The sequence below is a fragment of the Myotis daubentonii genome, chromosome 13, assembly GCF_963259705.1.
Source record: "Myotis daubentonii chromosome 13, mMyoDau2.1, whole genome shotgun sequence".
NCBI classification, from domain to species: domain Eukaryota; kingdom Metazoa; phylum Chordata; class Mammalia; order Chiroptera; family Vespertilionidae; genus Myotis; species Myotis daubentonii.
Genome location: NC_081852.1, coordinates 61,975,663 through 61,998,949, shown reverse-complemented (window position 1 = coordinate 61,998,949; position 23,287 = coordinate 61,975,663). Strand labels below are relative to the sequence as shown.

General features: G+C 55.9%; 1 protein-coding gene and 1 pseudogene across 2 annotated transcripts in view; both read right to left on the bottom strand.

Moving 5' to 3' along the window:
• C13H10orf90 (chromosome 13 C10orf90 homolog) overlaps positions 1-23,287 on the bottom strand; it is a 95,329-nt gene that overhangs the window by 28,611 nt on the left and 43,431 nt on the right. For both annotated transcript variants that reach the window (XM_059661731.1, XM_059661730.1), the window contains exon 2: positions 4,454-5,573. In XM_059661731.1, the coding sequence (XP_059517714.1) occupies positions 4,454-5,573 (1,120 nt within the window). The remainder of the gene's footprint in view (positions 1-4,453; positions 5,574-23,287) is intronic.
• LOC132215048 (small nucleolar RNA SNORA48) lies at positions 22,102-22,246 on the bottom strand (annotated as a pseudogene).

The following is a 23,287-nucleotide window of genomic DNA, read 5'->3' as shown; positions in this document are numbered from 1 at the left end:
ATGTGGGGGTGCTGCAATTTCCCTTTACTTCCCCCACCTACCTCCAGACCGCGAATGTCACATGGCGCCCCACCCTCTCCGAGCAGAGAGGCTTCGAGTGTGGCCCCGGGGAGAGGTGGCTTAAGAAAAGGCAGCAGGCCTTTGCGTGACCCTGACATCAGCAAGGCTTTGTTGGGTCATCAGGATGACCTGTCCCCCCTGGCACCCAGGTCCTGAGCAGGTGCTCCAGGCCCCTGGCTCCCAGCTGGGTGTGCCGAGGTCAAGGCCCATGAATCGGACTTGGATCCTCACCGAGTGACCGTGCTGTCGAGAAGCAGGAAATGACCCTGACGACACAGCAAGCACATCCCATGAAGAGGCCATAGAATTCTGGGCGCCAGTGCGTGAGAGAGGAGGCTGGGAGGGTGCACTGAGCGGTCAGCGCGGTGAGCGGTGAGGATTGCTGAGCAGGGTGGCCCCCAGCCCCGGGCTGCAAGGAGTCAGGGCACAGTGCGGCCGTGGTTCTCAGCCAAGAGTGGTTTTGTCCTCTCCCCGACCCAGTGCGTGTCTGGAGACATTTGCGGTTCTCACATGGGGGTGGGGTGGGGGGGCGCGTGGTGAGGGCTGGGGATACTGCACACATCCCACAGTGCTCCACAGAAAATGATCGGGCCCAAATGCAGACACCACCCGGGCCTCCAGGGAGAAGGCAACAGAGGGGTGGGGACCACTGAGTCAGCTATGGCCAAGGTCAAGGTGAGCTGCAGACATAAACCAAAATGTTCCCCTTCAATAGCAACCGTAGCAATGCCAGCTTCAGCGCGACAAAGCATGCATTCCCCCGGCACCAACCATTGGCTTCTCAGTCTAGACCAGCGATTCTCCGCGGCGGGGTTCGCTCCCCGGGAATATTCGCAACGGGGTCCCTGCTCCCTCCTCTGCAGGAAGGACAGGAGATCCTCTTGGCGGAGCCCACGTGGAGAGGGTCCTCAGGGCGTTTCTCCGGGCGCCTATTGTACATGGCGTGTCAAGAACCTTGCAAAGGCGGCTGCGCTCTGATCGCAATACTCCACTTCAAGGATTTTTTTTTTAAAAGAAAATCACCAGCATGCAGAGAAGTCTCCTGCGCCAAGTTTCCTCGTGACTATCACCTCCAAAGCGAAGAACGAGTGGCAACGCGAAGGACCAGCAGTGAGGAAATCTCCAGGCTCTGATCGGTCCGCGAGGCACATCATTTGGAAACCCATAAACGTTATCTTTGCAAAGTCCTGCTAATATCCGGGAACATTTATGACACGGTGCCAAGTGGCAGAGACCCAGGGGGAAATGACATGTGCAGCTGGAGCGCCACTCCTTCACAGAAAGAAACAGACGCGCATAGAGAGGGAAGGGGAGCGAGTTCACTAAAAATGAGCCGGGCTTCCTTCAGGGTTCTGCGCTTCTTAATTCTGCCCTTTGCTGCTCTCAGGGCCTATCATGTGTTAATGAACCATGGTCTGCCTGGACCTGCTGCCTTCCCTTCCCTTCCCATCCACGGGACCATTCCCAAGACCACTGCCCAACAAAAGTCCATAAATGCCCATCTCCGAGTTGAATTCCCAGAGAATCCATCGTGCAGCACTGCAAACAGGGTGGAGTTTACCCTGGAGGACGGATGACTCAGAATCAGCAAATTACAGCCTATGGGACCAACATGGGCCCCCATCTGTTTTTACACATAAAGTTTTATTGGAACATAGCCGTGCTCATCCATTCATTGTAACAGTGGCTACTTTTGTTCTACAACAGAAAAGTTAAGTAGTTGCTACAGACACCATCTGGCCCCCTCAAAGCCATACTTAATCATTATTATCTGGTCCTTTACCAAAAAAAAAAAAAAAAAAAAAAGCTTGCTGCTGGATTGGTATGGTCAGTGCTTGGGCGTTGACCTATGAACCAGGAGGTCAGGGCACAGGCCCAGGTTGCAGGCTCCATCCCCAGTGAGGGGGGGGGAAGGAGGCACCCGATTGACGATTCTCTCTCATCACTCATGTTTCTTTCTCCCTCTCCATTCCCCTCTGAAATCAATGAACACATATTTTAAGAAAGAAAGCTTTCTGGCTCCGGATCATTAAGACAAATCTCCTTTGTAAGTAAGGCAAGGGCTCCTCAGTGTTTTCCAGCCCCTCGTGGGACTGGAGGAGCTGAGTCTAAGGCAGACGGTCTGGTGGGCTGGACACAGACACGTGCTGGCTGTGGTGGCGCCTTCCCGCGGGCGGTATACGTGCTCCATGAACTAAACCCCACAGGCCCTGCTGGGCGGAGTCTAGTGTCAGCACCGGGTAGACACAGCCCTCCGCTGGGACCTGGCAGGGAATCCCTCCGTTGCACGCACCAAACAAGCCATTACAAGACTAATGACATGGCCATCAGCTGCTGAAATATTCGCTGCTCGTGTTAGTGGAGAGAAATGGCGCGCCTTAAGGCGCGTAAGGGAAATGAATGCAACACGATTAGAGTCATCCGTCATTAGTGAACGTTACAGTTCATTATTAATAATGATGTGTAATAGGATATTGTAAAAATTAAGTTACAAAATTTTTATTAAAACGTCTCTTACACACCATTGTATTGGCTGGGCTGCAAAAATATTTGTCGTGGGCCGCATGTGGCCCACGGGCCGCGAGTTTGACATGCTTGGTGTAGATTATACTAGGACAGGGCAGATGGGGTGGTTAGAGCGTGGGAGCTGTGCCTGTAAGTCTCAGGCACGGGGTCCACAGCGTGGCCGCGAAGGGCTTTCTTGTCACCTGGGAAGAAATACGTCCTATTGCACAGCAGATTCTGAGGGAGAGAGCCCCAAAGGACAGGGATGTGTGTGTGCGTGTGTGTGTGTGTGTGTGCACATTTGTGTGTGCAGGCTGGGGCAAAAGTAGGGTTACAGCTGTGAGTATGTGAAACGGTTTATTCTTGTATTATTATTTAGTGATCATTGTGCTATTCTTCATGGGAACAACCGTAACCCTATTTTGTCCCACCTGTAGCTGAGGCGTGGGCCCCCCACGGGAGCCCCAGGTTCTGCAGCTTTGAACTTCGGGGCTAAGGGGCCCAGAGTCACACAGACTCTCTTGCCCTCACACATTTCACTTCGGGCAGATGAAGCGGAAATTTCTTCAAGCCTGAGGGGCTCTTCGAGAACCCCAAATGCACGCCCGTCTCCCCCCTGCACTCCGCCCGCACAGCTCAGGCGCCCCGACGGTCTGATCCCTCTGGGAGTGTGTCACCAGGCCTCACAGATCCCTGAGCCTTGGCTAGACATAAACCTGTCAAATTAATTACATCCTTTCTTGTCTGCGCGCATTCCAGCTTTGACATATTTCACAGCCACTTTTGTTAATTAACACAGCGCTAATGGGTGGGAATCGCACCGGGAAACGATCACGCACATGCTGCCCTTCCTATTTCACTGCCGTTACCTTTAAATATCTTCCCCGAGTGCAAAGGCGCTCGTTCAGACGCCAGAGTCTCTCGCAGAGAGTAAAGCAGAAAATCGAAGTTTGCACAGAGAAAAAGAGCTTGGCCTGTGGCTGTGGCCCCGTTCCCTCCCAGCCTCCCGGAGTGGGAGTGGGGGGGTGGGAAGGCGGGGGGGGGGGGCGCCTAGCAGGCCCAGGGACCCTGCCTGCCACATGACACAGGAACAGCAGCACTTCCTGGCCAAGCTGTCCACGAAACACGGCTGAGGAGACAGAAAACTCGGCTGCTGTCCGGCCTGGAGAGGCCCAGCTTTGCTTCCTTTAGAAAATGTCCTGTAATTATTACACACACCCCCACACACTCACACACACCCACACACACTCACATGCACACACACTCATGCACATGTGCACTCACACACACATACACTCACACATATGCACACACTCGTGCACATGTGCACACACTCTCACACACATGTTCACATGCACATGTGCACGCCCGTTCACACACATCCACACCTATGTGCGCACACAGGCACACACATACACATATGCACACACACACACATACATGCATGCTCTATTATGGAGCCAACCCACAAATATCAGCCGTCTGATTGACAGTGAAAGGGCAGGCTCTGGGCACCGTGGGATGTGCAGACGCTGGGACCAGAGACAACCTCTGGGGGGGGCCCTGTCCTCGCCTGCTCTGGGATGACGCAGCCCACCCGACCCTAAGGTGACCTGGGCCACAGTTTCTGCCTCTGCACATGCTCTGGACGTGTCGTTGGAACAAAGCTTGAAGGGCCTGCCTCTCTTGATCCCAGGATCTCACCCCGGAGAGCCCGCCAGCACAGACACCGCAGGGTGCGGCCCGTGGACTGAGAGCTGCTCCTGGGAGGGGGTGAGTAATGGAGAAGCTCGCCGTCCACCTGGCCAGGCATTCACCCCAGCACCTGGCCTATGGGGGGGCGGGGTGTCTGTGCTGGGGCCCCACCCGGGAATCGAGTGTCGCTCACCTGCCCGGTAGCTCCAGCCGGGAATGTGGATGGACAGCTGGTTGGCGTGAGTGCTGGTGTGGCCGCTGGTGTGACGAGGCGTCCCGTGGTCCCCCTTCCCTTTCCTCGCCGTGATCTGCCGAGTCCCCGCATCTGCGAGCTCTGTGCTTTCCGTCGGAGGGGGGCCACTCCAAGGGCATGTGCCAGCCCCCAAGTGCACCTGCCCCAAGGAGGGGTGCAGGGCGGGGGCCCAGCGCGGGCCCTGGAGGCCGGAGCCCTCCGCCAGCTGTGGCTTCAGGCTGCTGCTGATTGGCCCTCCGGTGGCCGGGCCGTCTGCCCCATCTGGTGTCAGCCGGTGAGAACTGCAGTTTAGGTTGAGGGACAGGACGGCCCTGTGCGTTTGGGGGCCGGCCGGCTGAGTTGGCTCCACGGGGACGGAGGGGGACCCGTCCGGAGAGCAGGTGGCGTTGGGGCACCGCCGAGACACCCTGAGGTGCACACAGGAGCTGAACAGCAGCGGGCCCTGCCCCGACCGCGGGCGGCCTGGGGAGAACCGGTCCTCCCCGCGGTCCACGCTGGCCACCCAGTACTGGTGTCCGTCACACAGCCGTGCGTGGGCCTCTGGGAACCCCAGCCGCATCACGGGGCTGCTTCTGGAGGGTTCCGTGCAGGCGAGAGGTCCGTGGTGCCGACCTGGGTCAGCGCCGCTGGCCAGAGCAGGGCGGCCCCTGAGCTGAGGGTCCTGGGCCCGGCACCGGCTGCACAGCGGGTCCCCCCCGGTGCCCCACACCAGGGCCCTGGCTGGGGGGCCCACACGCCGGGCCGTGATGGTGATGGATGCAAACCCCTTCTGGGGACTGCCGCCCGGCTGCTTCTCCTCTTTGGGGGTGAGCGCAGGCTCCGGTCCTTGCACCCCGGCCGGTGGCTGAGGTCCTAGCTGGCCGGGAAGGAACGCGAAGGCCCTGTTGATGGTGACCCCGCTGCGTCTGGCCAGAGCGCGCTTCCCGGGCCACGTGGGCGGCTGAGCGTCGGCGCACAGCGCGGGCACGGCGGCCCCCTTCTCCGTGGGCTTGTTCTCATCGAGCAGCTGCGAGATGACTAAGGACGAAATCATTTTCGTGTTTTGTGATGTCAGCGTCTCCTGCAAATGGAAAGAGATCGGAATTATTCCAGCCACTTGTTCCAGCGTCCGTCCCGGCGCCAGCTCTCCACGGGCCGCAGGGCGCTGCGCCCCACGCTCTCGTCTGAGGCCTGTACCCCGCGCCTGACGCGGCCTCTGCGCAGGCAGCCCGGACCTGTGTGCGGACCGATTGCTGTTCTGGGTGCATCCCGCTGCCTGCGGAATCCTCTTCTCCCCCCGGTGTGTCCGCTCTGTTTACTATGGCGTTTGTGGGAGGGGAGCGTCCCATTTCCATAGTCACAGGCCCGGGAGCACTGGGTCAGACCCACAGCCCACAGGCTGGTCTTGACAATCGTGAACTATGGGCACACGGTGAAGGTTGGCATCTAAACACACTTCATGAACAGCACCCCCCCCCCCTTTTTAAAATATTTTTATTGATTTCAGAGAGGAAGGGAGAGGGAGGGAGAGGCAGAGACATCAATGGTGAGAGAATCATCGATCGGCCGCCTCCGGCACGCTCCCCGCCACTGGGGATCGAGCCCAAAACCCGGGCCTGTGCCCTGACCGGGAATTGAACCGTGACCTCCTGGCTCATCAGCCGACGCTCAACCACTGAGCCACACGGGCCGGGCTTCCCCAGACTCAGCTTTGATGAAAGCCCCAACCAACCAGCCGGGAGGAACGAGGAGGGGACACCACACTCTGCTCCTCGATGCACGGCACCGGCTGGTCGGGAAGCTCTGGTGACCACACCCTGTTTCCTCCTGAGACCCAGGAAGTGATGAAGGATCATGTCAGCCTCTGGGAACTCGTCTCTATGTGCGAGGGCTGCCGGGACGAGGAGCCGCAGTCTGCGGGGCCTGAGCCACAGGCACTGGTTCCTCACCGTCCTGGAGCCTGGGCGCCTGAGGTCAAGGTGTCAGTGGGGTCCATTCCTTCGCGTCGTCGTCTGTTGGCTGGTGGGTGCCGTCTCCCCGTCCTCACAAGCTCTCCCCTGGCCTGTCTGTGCCCATGCCCTTCTCATAAGGACGCCCGTCACATGGGATCCCGGCCCCCCAGTGACCTCGTTAACCTCACTCACCCCTCAAAAGACCCCATCTCCCAGTACGGTCGCCTTCAGAGGTCCTGGGGGTTAGAATTCCAACATATAAATTTGGGGAGACACAGTGTAGCCCATAACAGCCTGCAATACATCCCTTTGTGTCCAGTTCGTCTTCTGGGGCCGGGAAACCGGGAAAGAGAGGGGCTACTAACTTTTTAAAATACATTTGTATTGATGTCAGAGAGGAAGGAAGAGGGAGAGAGAGAAACATCAGTGATGAGAATCATGGATCGGCTGCCTCCTGCACGCCCCCTACTGGGGATCGAGCCCGCAACCCGGGCATGTGCCCTTGACTGGAGTCAAACCTGGGACCCTTCAATCCACAGGCCGACACTCTATCCACTGAGCCAAACCGGCTAGAACTGGGGCTACTATTTTTAAAATCGGGCAGGTTTTCCTTAAAAAGCAATCACACCCTTTCCATCAAATACCTTCCCCAATTAGGCGATGTCGGTGCGTCACCCCATCTGTCCTTCCCACGGGTTCACTGAGCGTGGCTTTGAAAACAGATACCTTTTATCTGAAATAAAATGAACTGATGTGAGATTTCGTTCGAAAGGCAGGAAACTGATGTGAGAATTGAAGCAGGCGCTCGAGGTCCGAGAGGTGGGATGATGAGCTGGATGAGTCTCCGGCTTTGCTGGCTCCCCCAGGCCCTGGCCGGCAGCGCCCGCTCCCGGGCCCATGTTCTCTCCCTTAAACGCTGCTGGAGGTTCTGATTCCTCGTCAATGTCTCAAACGTGACTTGGCAGAGCTGGCGACAGCTCTCCCCGCCTCATACACTTGATTCACTGTTTCTGACTGCATATTCCGGCCCGAAGGCATGTTGCTAAGAAGGGCGCCGATTCCTAAGTGGAAGGAAGGGGGAGCGAGCAGGAGGTGGTCGGAGAAAGCGGGCCCTGGGCCACCAGGGTGAGGGCACTTCCGTTTCCATAGCCATTTATTTCCCCAGAGGATAAGCATCTAATTGAATCTATAGCGTTGGCATCTACATTTTCCTCCAGGAGACAATCCCCCCTTTTCATCGCTGCTCTGCAACCTACAGCTCTATTTGCCAGATGGGCCTCTGCCCCCTCCCCGCCATAGTCACCTCCACATCAGCTGCCAGCCTGGGGCTGCCGACACCACCCGGTCACCCCTCAGCTCAGTGGCCTATCGTCCCGACTGTGAGAGAATTTCCAAGCGCCTGAGCTCGCTCCGGTTTGTAGCAATCGGATAAGAGGGTTTTAAGATCAATGGGGACACTGGAACTTTCCTCCCTCTCCATCCAGAAACTTCTTCCCAGTTTGAGGCCACTGACACTCGCTGTTCGACTTCTGCGCCCTGTTCTCCACCTGCAGCATGCGCATGGCACCGTCTGTCTCCAGCTCTGACCGGGATTAAAGCCGAGATGCCGTCCCTGTACCTCCCGCGACGCGGCGTTTACAGACTGTGGCGGAGCTGAGGGAGCAGCGGTGACAGCCGGCACGCTGTCAGCCGGGACGCACAGGCCTCGGTCATCGCAGGAGGCTTCCCGCGGCGCCAACGCGGCGTCTGGCTGAGCAGAGCGAACGCGAACACGCCAGGAGGAGGCCACGCGCCTCACAGTCGGCTCGTTCTGCTGATGATCCCGGACGTTAGAAATATCCGTTACCCGGGGAGGGCAGGTTTCTTCTTTGCAACTTCAGATCGGAGCGTTTTAAGGGCAATTTGATCATTTGTATGTACGGTTGCTCCATAACCCGAGGCGAAAGGAGGTAACATTGCTACTTCTTAGTATATGGAAAGGGGAAAAGGAGAGCGTGACTCAATGAGATTGAACGCCACCCACTCAGGTAAAACCTCGTACGGCCCCTCATTCATGCCACCCTCCCTCCGGCCTCTGAGTCCATGGGGAGTGAGGGGCCGAGCTACGCGTCCCTCCTCTGTGCAGCTGGGGATGACCCCAGACTTGGTAACAATTGAACGGGCTCGGTTCTCACACTCACCTGTGTCCTCAGTTTCCCCAGGAGAGGAGAGAATCGCGATTGACTGTGGACTTCCCAACCCCCCTCGAGTAGGGAAGACTGAGGAACCGGCCCAGCTTTCATCGGCCTCTTCCCGCAACCATTCTCGAAGGAGCAAGGAGCCGCTCGGGCACAAACATGGAGCCTGCCATGGAGGAGCTGAGGAGGGCTCTGGGCTAACTGTGAAGACACACGAGACGCTGTGGGCAGCCCTCCGTCCCCCGTCAATGAGGGCCTGGCATGGTGTCAGGATCTGAGTGAGTGCCCAGGAGCGCGCCAGGAAGCGGGGGCCTGGGTTCTAGTGCTGGCTCCACCATCGCTAGCGCGGTGACGACGGTGCATCTAAGGGACCGTCTCAGAGACCCATTCATCCCCACGCCGGCCCGCCCGCCCGCCCCACGCCTGCCCGCTCGCCCCACGCCTGCCCACTCGCCCCACACCTGCCCGCTCGCCCCACGCCTGCCCTGATCGCCCCACACCTGCCCTGTTCGCCCCACACCTGCCCTACATGCCCCACACATGCCCTGCTCACCCCACACCTGCCTGCTCGCCCCACACCTGCCCGCTCACCCCACACCTGCCCTGATCACCCCACACCTGCCCTGTTCGCCCCACACCTGCCCTACATGCCCCACACATGCCCTGCTCACCCCACACCTGCCTGCTCACCCCACACCTGCCCTGATCGCCCCACACCTGCCCTGCTCGCCCCACACCTGCCCTGATCGCCCACACCTGCCCTGCTGGCACCACATCCAAGATGACGTGCACACGTTACTTTCTGTGAAACGCAGATATGAGACCTGAAGCATCTCATGGTTTCTGTGCAGAATTGACTCGTGATGACAAGTGACAGCAACGCTGAGGCGGACGGAACCCCCTCCCCCCGGCTCTGAGCCAGCACAGGCGTTGGGCCAGCCGGGCCCGGGTCTGCATCCAGCTCGGCCCAGCTCGGCCCACGCTCACCGAGTGCCCTCATCACCGAGGCAGCCCCCACCTCCTGCCCAGCCGCGCCGTCCATGCACTGAGGGCACAGCGCAAAGTCGGGGGCCGGGTGGGACGCGGTGGGGCTCCTGCGGGTGATGGCCCAGCATAACTGTTAACGAGCAGGACCCAGGCAGCAGCCCCGCCCGACTCCAGCCTCAGTGGCCCCTGGAATCAGACCCCAAAGTCCCAGGGTCTCCAGCCTCGTTTGGGCAAGTTACTCAGCATCCCTGGTTTCTTGCTGTGACATGGAGGTAACAACAGGGCCTGCCTCCTAGAGTTCTTAATAAAGATTGAGTGCCCCAACTAGCCCCTGGCACCATGCACAGAACCCGGCGACGTGCAACTGACAAGCTGCTGGGACGTGCCGGCCTCCCCGTGGGGAGGAGGGTGCCTGCAGGAGGGACAGGCAGGGGCTGTGCATGGGCGTCCTGCAGCCGCTGTAACAGATGACCACACGCTGGGGGTTAGGCAACACAAAGGCATTTTCTCAGAGTTCCGGAGGTCAGAAGCCCGACTTGGGTCCCACTGGCCTCACATCAAGGTGAGGATCCACTTCCTGGCCTTTTCCGACTTCTGCAGGCGCCTGCGTACCTTGGCTCATAGCCCCACCTCGCTCCAACCTCCGCTGCCTTTGTCACACCTTCTCTCCCTGACCCCTGTCTCCCTCTGATAAGGGCCCTTGTGACTAGACCCATCGGGTCATCCAGGGCCAGCGCCCCATCTCACAGTCCTGAGTCACACTGGCAAAGTCCCTTCTGCAGTGGGAGGTACGTGTCCTCCGTCCTGGGGTTGGGACGTGGACACCTGTCAGGGACCCATCACTGCACCTGTCACTGATGAGCTGGGAGACAGAGGAGATGCCGTGGATGAAATGCAGGGCCTTTAACACGAGGACTAGAGAGTTTATGTAGCAGCACGAGAAAGAACTGACAATGCAACACTTACCGAAAGAAAGGAAACAGAAACGTACGAACCCCAATGGCAACATTAAACAAATCCTTAAATGTGCGAGCGAATTCCCCAAACTGGTCGCATGTGACTTAGAGTCGTAAACCTGTTCTTAGTGACGCTGAGGAAGGACGGAAGTCCTGATCCCTTCATGCTTCCCAGAGGCGCCGGAGCGAAACCCCAGGGCGGCCGCGAGCGGGGACTTCGGGGAAAGGACGCCGCCGATTCAGGTCCGTCTCTGCCGCCGGCCGCCTGCGCAATTTGAGTCATTTGGGCGAGTCACTTAAACTGTCGGTCTCACGTGCCCGCGTGTCAGAGGCGACGGAAGACCCGTCTCCTAGGGTGACTGTGAGGAATGAGCCCACGAATATGGAGAATTTAGCGCAGTGCCTGGCTGGGGGTGAGGACACGCCACCTGCCCCGCCCACCTGCCCCCACGGCTGTCACCACAACAGAGGCCCCTGCCATCGGGTGACCAGCCCCCACGGGCATCGCCCGGCAAGACACACCTGGCGGGCACCTGGGGCAGGTGAGCAAGAGCAAGGCCAGGGGGAGCTCCCGTTCCCAGCAGCAGGACGGCTGCTTCACGGGAGGGGTTCGCGTCTCCAACACAGGAAACGGCAGAAGCCGGGCCGGACTGCACCCCGCCTTGTTTCCTGGGAGACCCTGTGCGAGGGCAGGAGGCAGCCGGCCCAGCTGCTCCCTCCCTCCTCGGAGGTGGGGGGCGGGGGGCGGGTCGGTCCCAGAGCCCTCACAGGCTCCTGCACTGCCTCTCAGCTCCCCAGCTCCCACCGGAGCGCAGCCTCAGTGTCCCCAGCACCTGCCTGACCTGGGCTGCGAGGCAGTGGCCGGTGAGATGCTCCCCCCCGCCCGCCCCCACGAAGTGGGAGGAAGTCACGGCTTGGCCACCTGCCAGCCACAGAGGGACCTGCCAGCCGAGGGACCCCGGAGGGGTTGGGAAGGGGACACTGGAAAGGGCCTTGCAGGATGGCGTGGGTTTAGACACCCGTGGACGCGGGCAGGGAGGAGGTGCAGCCCACGCGGAGGTCCGAGGGAAAGGAGGAGGTGGCCTGGGGGAAGCGGAGAGGCAGGGAGGCCCAGCCGACGCCGAGGACCACGGAGCACACTGGGCCGAGCACGGGCCAGGGCACAGGACCACAGGGTCCCGCGCCCAGCCCAGAGCTGACCCCGCAGACAGCCGCCCAGCGGCATCGGCACCTAGGTCAGCGTCAAGTGCGGACGGGATCACCTGGACGGCCGGCAGCGCGGCTGAGTTTGTAAGCTCCCTGCTCTCCCAGCCGCATCGCTCATCCGTCCTTCCTGACGTCCTGTCATTCTCTGCTCCCGAGTCACCCCCCCACCTTGAGCGAGGCTTTGGGAGATGCCCTCGTCATCGCCCCCTCGGCCCACAGCGCCTGCCCTGAGGACCCGGGCCCAGCGCTGGCTGAACGAAGATGCGTTTCTCTTTCGATAAGAGTCCCGCCTGCGGGGAGAAGACAGCGTGCCCCCCCGCCCCCCGCACTCGGCGGTGTGTCCCACACATGGGGCTTCCGAAACCTCTACCTCCTTCCAAAGGCTCTTCCCTGCAGGATGCGCTCAGCTCAGCGAGAAACTGGCCGCCTGACGCCGTCGCCGCCCTCGGAATGAGTCAGGCTCCTCTCCGGCCTGAGCTGAAGAACCTCCAGGCCTTCTACCCCCTGTGATGACGTCACCAGAATGTCCGGGGGGGCCCCCCACCCCGGGGGAGGGGCGGGCTTCCGCCTCGGCGTCTCTTCTTAGCAGGGACAGAAGTCACCACTTTGACATTTATATCTGAGGCTCCTTTAACAAGTCAAAACTAAGTTTACACAGCCCACAGCCGTTACCTCAAAGATGTGTCATCCTGGGTGGTGTGGCTCAGTGGATAGAGTGTTGGCCTGCGGACTGAAGGGTCTTTGGTTTGATTCCAGTCAGGGCACAGGCCCATGTTGTGGGCTCGATCCCCAGTAGGGGGCGTGCAGGAGGCAGCCGATGGATGATTCTCTCTCATCATTGATGTTTCTCTCTCTCCCTCTCCCTTCCCCTCTGAAATCAATAAAACACTTTTTAAAAGAAGGTGTGTCAAAGAACTATTGCACCCACTGCCTCCCTCAGACACACATTTCTCCTCTTTCTCCCCAACTTCTCGGGACTTATCTCCCACCTGCTTTTGAGGACGCGGTTCTCAGGCCAAGCAGCGTTTCACCGCGTGAGTTTCTGCGTTAAAATCCACCCGGGCGGCATCACGGCCACTTGTCGAACCCACTTGCAGCACATGGCACTGATGTTTGCAAACCGGTTCATCTAGAAACCTGGGCCAGACGGCAGGCTGCTCACCTGCAAGCCGTTACCAGACCGATTGGTTTCCATACGAGTTCCTAAAACACCGATGACACCAAATTATAAGGAACATTGTCATTTAGACCCAAACACCCTGAGGGAGCTTATCATTAACACAGATAAAAACCGGTGAAATTGTGACTTTTTTTGGAAAAGTAGCAAGTAATGAACTGGAGAAGTCACTGAACTGTGATGCCTGCGCCACAGCCGGTCCTGGCAGAGATGATCCGGCGCGAGGGTGAGCTCACAGCAGCCGCGGCTGGAGGGGGCGAGGCAGACGGCACCCCTCCTTGCCTCTGGAATGCTGGGCACCGCTTCATGCCGAGAGTGGCTCACCCCCTGGGACGGGCCCTGGAAACACGGGGCGTTAAGTGCAGGGACAGCCTTTCGTGCGCAGTTTCATAAACACAGGATCAATGTGAATGTCACCGATAACCCCAAGGCTCTGAGCCTGGCCAGTGTCACTGGTGCGTCATGGTGAGACGGACGGCGGATGTGAGTCTGTGTTACGCATGGGCCTTACGTGGCGGGCGCTGCGATGAACCCATTTTGCAGATGAGGAAGCTGAGCCTCGTTTCCGCAGCCTGCCCAGGTCACCCGGTCAGTGAGCCTCACGCTGAGAGTCTGCAATATTGGCGACCCCTGCACATGCGTGAAAGGGAGAAAGGAGAACCTGACAGCAGCTCTGAAGCTTTGGAAAGCGGGCGGAGCAGCCTGGGGTTGGGCCTGGGCCCAGGGTGCCACCACACCCCAGTGCGCTAACCTCAATGAATGAAAGGAGCAGCGGGCCTCCGGGCCTCCGGGCAGGCAGCAGCTCACACCCGCCTCCCTCACTGAGACCGGCATTACCGCTCAGAGGCTAAGAGAATGCTCTTTGTGCCTGACATGGACTTGAGCCCAGCTTGACCACTTATTATAAACACCGTGACTGACAAGTCACCTAACTTCTCCATCCTCAGTTTCCCCATCTGCAAAGCAAGGATCTGCGACCCCTTTCACCGGATTGTCATGAGAGCTACGAGAGAAGACACTATAAATCTTTATCTTGGAGCTCAGCATCCAGGAAGCACCCAATAATATGTCTTTCTTCATTTACCCAGCATGCACTTTTATAGCATCGACCCTGGGCTAGGCACCAGTCTAGTCACCGAAGTCACAGCAATGAGCACCATAGGCAACATGTCTGCCTCGTGGAGCTCATGTGCTGCTTATCGTTCTAGCAAAGGTTCTTGGTGCTGCCCTGGCCAGTTTGGCTCAGTGGTTGGACTGTCGGCCCTCAGACCGAAGGGTCTCAGGTTCAATTCCCAGTCAAGGGCATGTTCCTGGGTTGCAGGCTCAATCCCAGCGCAGGTCAGGGTGCATGCGGGAGGCAACCAACTGATGTTCTCTCTCTCTCCCCTTCCCCCCTTCCTTCTAGTCTCTCTAAAAATCAATGAAAAACATCCTTGGGTGAAAATTAACAAATAATCCTATATAATCAAAGGCTAATATGCAAATTGTCCCTACAGGTGGGAGTTCAACTGACCGGGAGTTACAGGTGTACTGACCACCAGGGGGCGGCACAGAACATGGCAGGTTTCAGCGACGGGGCAGCCAGGGAAAGGGAGGCCCCAGCCGCTAGGGACCCTGCCCATGCATGAATTTTGTGCACTGGGCCTCTAGGAAATACACATAAAGGTCATGTTGCTAATGATAATGCAACAGTTTTACTCTTGATTGCAAAACCAGAAACCAGAAACTAGCCTGACAAGATAAAAGATGTTTCACTGAGGAACTTGGACTTTGGGGAGAGAGCACTTGGCCAATCAGGGCTCTCCTGCCGGCTCCCCAGGGTGGTGCCGGCACAGGCACCTGGGGAGGTGCCAGGAAGCACTAGCGGTGGATGTGGCGCAGGAATGCACCCATAGGAGCCAACACCAAGGTTGGCAGCTCCCGGGGGCTGGGCACAGCGGAGACAGAGACGCGGACCGAGAGGGGTGTGGGAGCGTGAGGACAGATAAGGGACAGCAGTCGGTGGGAGGGGTGCTGGGAAGAGAGAGCAGGGCAGCTCTCGCTGCTTGAGAAACAGGTCTGGCAGGACTGGGCGGGGCTGAGCATGAACTTGAGTGAAGACCAAACTGCCGGGCCTCAAGGACTCTCAATTGCAGCAACACCCACTCCAACAAATGAGGTTGCGGGGCCCAGAGACGCCGATCTGCTCCGAGGTCAGCAGCTCGGCAGGGGAAACCGTCGCCGGCCGGGCCCCCCGCAGGCTCGCTTGCGGGGGGATCAATGACATCATTGCGGTGAAAACACAACCGAACGGCCGGCCGTCATTGGGAACGAAGGAGCTGTTATTCCTGCAGGGCCTACACCCCGAGCAGGGTCAACAAGGACACATTATAAATAAACGTTATGTGAACGGATGCACCAACATAGAAAAAAATGCACAGATGGCTTTTAAAAGACCAGATCGATCCAAGATGAAACGGAAAATCTTAAGTGTCTGCTGCTATTAGAGGAGCCAACTCCTTCTCGTAGAGAAAAACGCCAGGGCCCAGGCGGTCTCGCCGGAGGCAGGGAAGTGCGAGCTTGGGAAGGAATAAAACGATTTATTTGGGCGAAAGCCAAGCCTCCCAGGCAGCCCTGGGCATACCTGGGAAAGATAAGTTCTATCAAACATTTAAGGGAAAATAACGCCAATCTCACAAAACTCTTGAGACAACAGAGGTGCCAGAAGAAGCCTAGCATAGCAGCTACCCCAGACGATGACATTGCAGAAAAGAAAGAAATGCTCTGGCTGGTGGGCTCAGTGGTTAGAGCATCGGGCTGAGCACAGAAGGGTCTGGGGTTGGATTCCAGTCAAGGGTCTGGACCTGGGTTGCAGGTTCGATCCCAGCTCCTGTCAGGCATGCGTGGGAGGCAACCAATCGATGTGTCTCTCTCACATCGATGTTTCTCTCTCTCCCTCCCTCCCTTCCTCTCTCCTTCCCTTTCACTTTCTCTGAAAATCAATGGGAAAAAAAAATATCCTGGGGTGAGGATTAACCAAAAACAAAACAAAATAACCAACAGGAAAGCCAGCTGCTAACAGGGCCGGGGAAGCTGAGGCTGAGGCACCTGAAAGATTTAGCGTGAGGATGGGCGGCGCGGTGCCATCTGAGCCGCAGCCAGGAGCCGGTCGTCTGCTGCAGAAAGCTGAGCCTGGAGCGAAGTTACCTTTGAAGTTTATTAAACCTGCGTGTCTCCAGGGCCTGGGGGAGAAGGAGCCCACAGTCCCAGAGCTGAGCAAGGCAGTGTGTGTGTGCGTACATGGGGGGGGGGAGGGAGTTTGCACCCCACTGGTGAGCCAGCATTTTGGGAGTGTTTTTCACGTACTCAGCAGCTCCACTGCAGTTCGCGTTCGTGCATTTAGCAGGAAAAGCAAAACTGCCGCGAATGGAATCAAACGCCACTGTAGGGCCCGCTGTGCAGCGGAGGCTCAACCATCCCGGCAGGCGAGGTGAACTGATGCCACCGGCCAGGACCCCTGGTTCGGGAACAAAGTGGCCGGGGGAGGGAGTGGAAGGGTTCTGTTGTTCACGGCGTCTCTGCGGTGCCCACGTATGACGGGGAGGGCTCCGTACCAGGAACACTCCGTCTGCTCCATTAGGGAAAGGGTAGACCAGATGCACACAGGCACCCAGTGGCCCACATCCACACAGACCCTCTGCCGGACGCCGTAGAAATGCATTCACCCCGTAAACACGGCGTAAGAGAAATCTGATACAAAAATGTTAAGGAAGAAAAAGAAATCGTGCTTATTTTGTGATTTTTTTTTTTTATAAAAACGGTCAACATGTCTGAGACCAATATATTTGGAAAGGCCTGTACATGAAGTCTTTCCCGCGTGTCACCATTAAACATGCTACAGGACTTCTGAATTTTTTGAAATTTCTGGAAATAATGAGAGTTCTCCTGACAAACATAAAGTGCCAAACAAGGACACTTTAGATGGAAGCTGGGAGCAAGTGAGCGCCCCCAGGTCATGGGTGCTGCCTGCACAGGAAGATGAAGCAGCAAGAGGCAGGGCCCTGGGATGGAGGGGCGCCCCCCTCATCATTTCAGGGGACATGACTTATCCGCCTGCAAGCTCAAGGGTTCAAGCTGAGGACTGTTAGGGCTCCAAGGAAAGCCATTTAACGACCACCAAAAGCACCAAGAACCAGTAACTTCTGCAAAGAGCAGCATTACACAGCGAGAAAACCTGGGAGGGAACAGCTCACAGTGGCAAGAACATTGTAACGTATCCAGGAACACATCGAACCCAAGATATTCCCGACCTGTGTCGAGAAAAGCACTGAATTATTCTGGAGGAAATAAAAGGAAAACTCGGTGGACGGTGGGTGTGTGGGGGGGGGTATGACATGTTTTTGAATTTTTAAAAAAATGAAAATTGTAAAGTCAATGCTGCCCAAATTAACTTATCCATCCCAGATTCAGTTTAAAAAAACACACCTGACAATAAATAAAATAATCTCTATTTATAAAAGCCTAAGCGACCGTTATGACCAGAACGAACAGAATGACTGGTCGACCAGTCACTATGACGTGCACTGAGCACCGGGGGCAGATGCTCAATGCAGGAGCTGCCCTCTGGTGGTCAGTGCGCTCCCACAGCCAACCTCTCACAGCTGGCCAACCTCCTGCGGTCCCTACCTCTGTCCTTCCCTCCCCACGCCCCACCCCCCATCCCCACAGGCCCTGATCAGGACTGGGCGAGACGGCCTCGATCGGCCCTGATTGCCGGCCAGGCCTAGGAACCCCCACCCATGCACGAATTCGTGCACCGGGCCTCTAGTGAAGTACAGTTGTCAGTCTGAGTCATAAATGTATGTGGAAGAGAGACCAGCCAAGATGATTTTGATACGAGCGGGATAGTGCCATGCTACCTACCAAAACGCACTCCGTTCAACTAAAACAATGTGGTGTCAGCAGAGGAGACGACGGACCCAACCACGTGAGGTGCCCCCACACACTTGGGACTGCAAAAGGGACCTTTCCAATCAAAGGGAAGAGAATAGCACATAAAACTGGTTGTTCGAGGATAAAGTCATAGTATGGTCCATCTTCAAAGCCATACGCAAAACTAAACTGCGAAGGAATTAAACGTATACACATAAAAGGGTGACATTAGAAAATAATAGCAGGCTATTTTTTATAATATTGAAAGTCTTCTGGAAGGAGACAAAGCATCCAGAGGCCATAAAAGATGAACATCTGACGATAAAAGAACCAGTAACTTTTATATGGCAAATGTTACTACTTAGCAAATTAAAAGACAAGCAACAGACTGGAAGGAAATATTAAAAGGATTACTACCCAGGCTATAAAAGTGACTCATGATGCACTCACATTGTTGTGCAACCATCCCCACCACAATAAAAAAGAAAGGTAACTCCGGAGTATATTCCCAGGAAGCACTTTAGGAAAGGGAGTAAGGAGTGAACCGGTTCCACAGAAAAGGCAGTGCAATGAGATCACGGACGTTAAACGACGCTCGGGCTCTTCAGCAATGAGGAAAATACAAATTTAAAAAACCCAATGCTTAAATAAAACAAATTAACGCTATACTTTGTGTATCAAAGGGTATTATTAAGAAAGTGACAAGCCCTAACCGGTTTGGCTCAGTGGATAGAGCGTCAGCCTGCGGACTCAAGGGACCCAGGTTCGATTCTGGTCAAGGGCATATGCCTTGGTTGCGGGCACATCCCCAGTAGGGAGCGTGCAGAAGGCAGCTGATCGATGTTTCTAACTATCCCTCTCCCTTCCTCTCTGTAAAAAATCAATAAAAAATATTTTTTAAAAAAAGAAAGTGACAAGACTACCTACAGAATGGGAGAAAATATTTGCAAACCATATCACCAATAAGGATCTAGAATCCAGAATATATGAAGAACTCTCACAACTCAATAACAAAAGGACAAGAAACCCGATTTAAAAATGGGCAAAGGACTAGAAGGGGCATTTCTCCAAAGAAACTATTCAAATGGCCATCCAGCCCATGAAAACATGCTCATCATTATCAGTCATTACAGCAATGAAAACCAAAACCACAAGGAGGCAACATTCCATATCCGCCAGGTGATTATAACTAAACCCAAAACAAAACTAACAAAAGACAAAACAGTACGTGTAGGTGGGGATGTGGAGACACGGCCGGTGAGAAGATAAATGAACGGGTGCAGCTGCTTCGAGAACAGTCTGACAGCCTCAAAGAGGTAAACGTAGAATTCCCCTGTGACCATGTGACCTTATGTGTACACCCAAAGAGTGGAAAACTACTCAGACAAATGCTTGCATGCACATGTTCATGTCAGCACTGGTCACAAAAGCCAAAGGGTGGAAACAACCCAAGTGTCCACAAACCAACGGACGGATGAACACATGGGTACACATCTGCACGATGGAGTCCTGTGCAGCCATGAACAGGCATGAAGCACAGATGCCTGCGGCACCATCCTCAAAAACATCATGCGATGTAAGAAGCCACACAAAGATCATGTATGTAAATGGAGCCATGCAAACATCATGCTATATAAGAGGAGCCAGATACAAACATCATGTATGTAAAAGGAGCCACACAAACATCATGTATGTAAAAAGGCTGCACACAAAAGTCATCTATTATGCGATTCCCTTTCCATGAAATGTCCAGAACAGGTAAATCCACCTAGATAAACAGTTATGGTGGCTCAGACTCGGGGAAGAGAGAGGAGGAAGTGACTGCCTAAAGCAGCAGTCGCTATCCTTTCGGACCTCATGGGCCGCCAGGGGTCCGTGGACCACACCGCTGGCCTAAAGGGCACAGGGCGGTCTTTCACGGGAGTGACACACTTTGGAAGGAGACACAGGGTGGCCGCTCCGAGCTGCACACTCTCAATGGTTACATTGTCTGTCATGTGCATTCCACCTCATTAAAAATGGACAAGGAGGTACCTCATCTTTTTTTCTGTTTGGCACACACATGCAACATGCACACACATGCACACACACGCACACACACGCGCGCGCACACATGCACACATGCACACACGCACACACACACCTATAACAACCCAGTGTCGGCACGAGAGCAGGGGAGCTCTGTCCACACTGGCGGCTCACATGGAAGCCGGCAGGGCATCTGGGGATGGAGACCGAGCAGCATCTGTCAAAACGGAAAACGCGCAGTTTGTGGCACAAGTTTCGCTCACAGGACTCCGTTCCGCACTCGCTCCGAGGTAGCCATGAATGCACTTTATTGGTTTTTAAAAAAGGAAACAAAATAAGAAATAAAAATCTGGCAAATGGGTGTTGCTGGTTTGAGAGCTGGAAGAAGGACCCGGAGGACCATTTGGTCTCTAATTGCCCTTGAACAGCCCCTAAATCGCCCATAAATTCCATGCGCTGTGTGTAAACAACGCTGCACAGCAATAAGGCGGAAGAATAGACAATTTTCCCGATAGTTCCACAACGTGGCTGCATTAAAAACTCAGTCATTCAAGTGTGACACTGCGAGACACACGCCACACACTCACCAACAGTCACATCGCTGGCTGCCCACTGCCCGGTGCTCCCATGGCCGTGGTCCTTTCGCCTGAGAGGTGGGGGTGCCACACCTCCCAGGGGCGAGCTGAGTGGGAGGCGGGGCAGTGCACGCAGGTGCGGGGCTCGCGCTGCCCAGGCACCGGTTAAGCGTAGCAAATGTGGGCTATCACAGGGACTCGCGGGGCTGCATTCTGGGAGGTCATTCATAGACAACGTGACGTACCCCAGGTGATGAGGGCTCCCAGCTGTGGGCACAGGCACAGGACAGAGAGGCTGGCTGCAGGGCACGTCCCTCCCCGTCGCCCCTCAGTCTACGTGGAAGTCACTGCCCAGCCCTCTGGCCCCCTCACCCCGAGATGGGCCGGCGGTGCCCGGCTGAGACCTACAGGGACCTGCTTTTCCCAGAGGACAGATGCCCTTTCTGCATGCCGGTGCCCCTACCATTAGCACGCACGTCCAAGCGCTCCTGTGTTTGTTCTCTGGAAAATAAACTGTTGGAAAGAAAAATCAATTTTCATTAGCGGTGCAATTACTTTCAAGAAAATCCTTTTTCAAATAAAAGCGTCAAGGGCACTCGAGAGCTGGTGTCAACCTGACCTTCCCTGGCGGAGGAGTGAGCTGGGACCCAGGGCTGTCATCGCCCCTCAGCTGCCTGTCTCGGTCCCGGACGCCCCGACAGGAGCCAGCAGGTGCCACGGAAGCTGGGGGCAGGCCGGGAGGGGTCGGGGTAAGCAGAGAGTCCCCCCACCCCGGGGTGGGCACCCCTCAGGACAGCTGATGGATGCCCAGGGCCGTATGCCAGACCTCATAGTGTTTTAAGAGGAGCTCTATGCCAGATTTTTATTTGAAATCGTCCAAATTTTTTAATTATTTTAAAAAATTCAAAGTGAACAACAAAGACAATATTCTTGGGGCCCAACCAAATACTATGTGGGATGAACCTGGTCCAAGGGCCCCGGGTGGTAACGTCTGTGACACACGCTTGCCCTTGGAGGTTGGGAACTGTACGCCCAAAGGTGCTCATGGACCAGGGCTGTGGATGTCACAAGAAAAACATCTATACCCTCCAGGGCTGATAAAACCCATTAGTGGGTGTGAGTTGGTTTCCCATCCCCAGCCTGTCAATCATCTGCCCCCAGCCCTGGCCACATCGCGGCTCCACACCACGCCCCTGCTGGGGTCATGGTGTGAGAGGACACCTGGAACTTTGTACAGTGCTTCCCACACACCTCGCTTGACAAAAATAAATTGCAAGATGCATTCCCCACCGAGAACGCACACGTGAGAGTTTTGTTTTCCCTTCCATTTGACGCGTCAGCAGAATCGGTGGCTCTTTTATAGAGAGATTACCTTAAATGAATATAAAGAGGAACGATGGGGCCAGGTTAGAGAAACTACACAGCCACCAGGCAAAGCCAGAGCGGAATTGATTTTCCTTAAGTGGGGTCAGTGAGTAATCGCGTGCGCACGGCCTGGGAGTCACTCTGAAACCCATTCTTCCCCCACGGCGTCCTGCCCCTGCCTCGCCCGATCGATCCTGCCACATGCATCGCCAACGGGGTGCAGGGCCTTCCATTATCTGGTGATTTTTAGTATTTCTCCCTCCTTTTTTTTCATTTTATGTGCCTCAGGCACGAAACAGCTCTGGCCACCGACACAGGCATCAAGCTGGGATGAGCTAAGGAGTGTACATCTGCTTTGCCCCTGATTGATCTAAGAGCAACACCACCAATCAGGTGTCTCCTTGCCCATTGCTAGGGGGTCCTTGCTCCTTCTTAATCAGCATCGGCAGGGGGACTGATGCTGAAGCCAGTTGCAGGCTAGATCTCCCCATCCCTGCGTGGAAAGTGGTTTAGAAACACGCAGTCGCTTTTAGAAGAGATAAAGGCTGCCTGTGATGCAGAAGATGTGCTGCGTGTTGCCCTGGGCAGTACTGTGACCTGTAGCCCAACTGAGGCCGTGCCTAATGTGTCCCCCACCCCAAGCCACCCCTGCAGGGGTGCTGTCCTCCTAACGCCCTCTCTCCCCGCCTGAGCCTGTCATCTCCCCCCCAGAGCCAGCTTCCCATCCCCAGGGAACCTGGAACAGGGGACCAGACTGAGTGTAGCAACAATATCCCATAAGCTACCATCTGGGTACAAAATGGACAAGCCAGGGCTGGTTTTCCCGCGTCCTGACCCCTCTTGGTCAAGGTGTCTGGGCGGCCTCATGCAATTCCTCGTCCTCTCCTTTACGAAGGTGAGGAGGGCACTGGACCTCACACCACGTGGATGACATGAAGGCATCACTTCTGTGGCCACGGAGAGGTCCTTAAAATTATTCACGTATTCTTATCAAAATACTGCGGCGATGGTTTCGCTCTGCCCACTGCCCGGCATCCGCCACGGCTAGAGAACCAGCAGGCAGACAGCGCTGGTGATATTTAAACAGATCTCTCTCCTGGTCTCCCTGTGGCAAATCCATTGACTGGAATTCCTAAAACCACGAAGGCCAGAGGAAGTGACAATAAGAAAAGAATCTTCAACTCAGAATCCTACGGTTGGTGAAAATATCTCAGGAAGAAAGGGAAACTCAAGGCATTCTCCAATGAAAACACACACAAAACCAAACACGAAGAGAATTTGTGGCCAGCAGACTGGCCCAGAGGGAATGGCTGAAGGCAGTTCTCTAAACCAAAAGGAAGAGAGAAAAGGAAGAGCCGTGGAATGTCATGAAGGAAGAACGCAGTGAGCAAAAGTGCAGGCAAACACATAGGTTTCTTCTCCTCCTGAGTTTTGTAAATTCTGTTTGACTGTTGAAGAAAA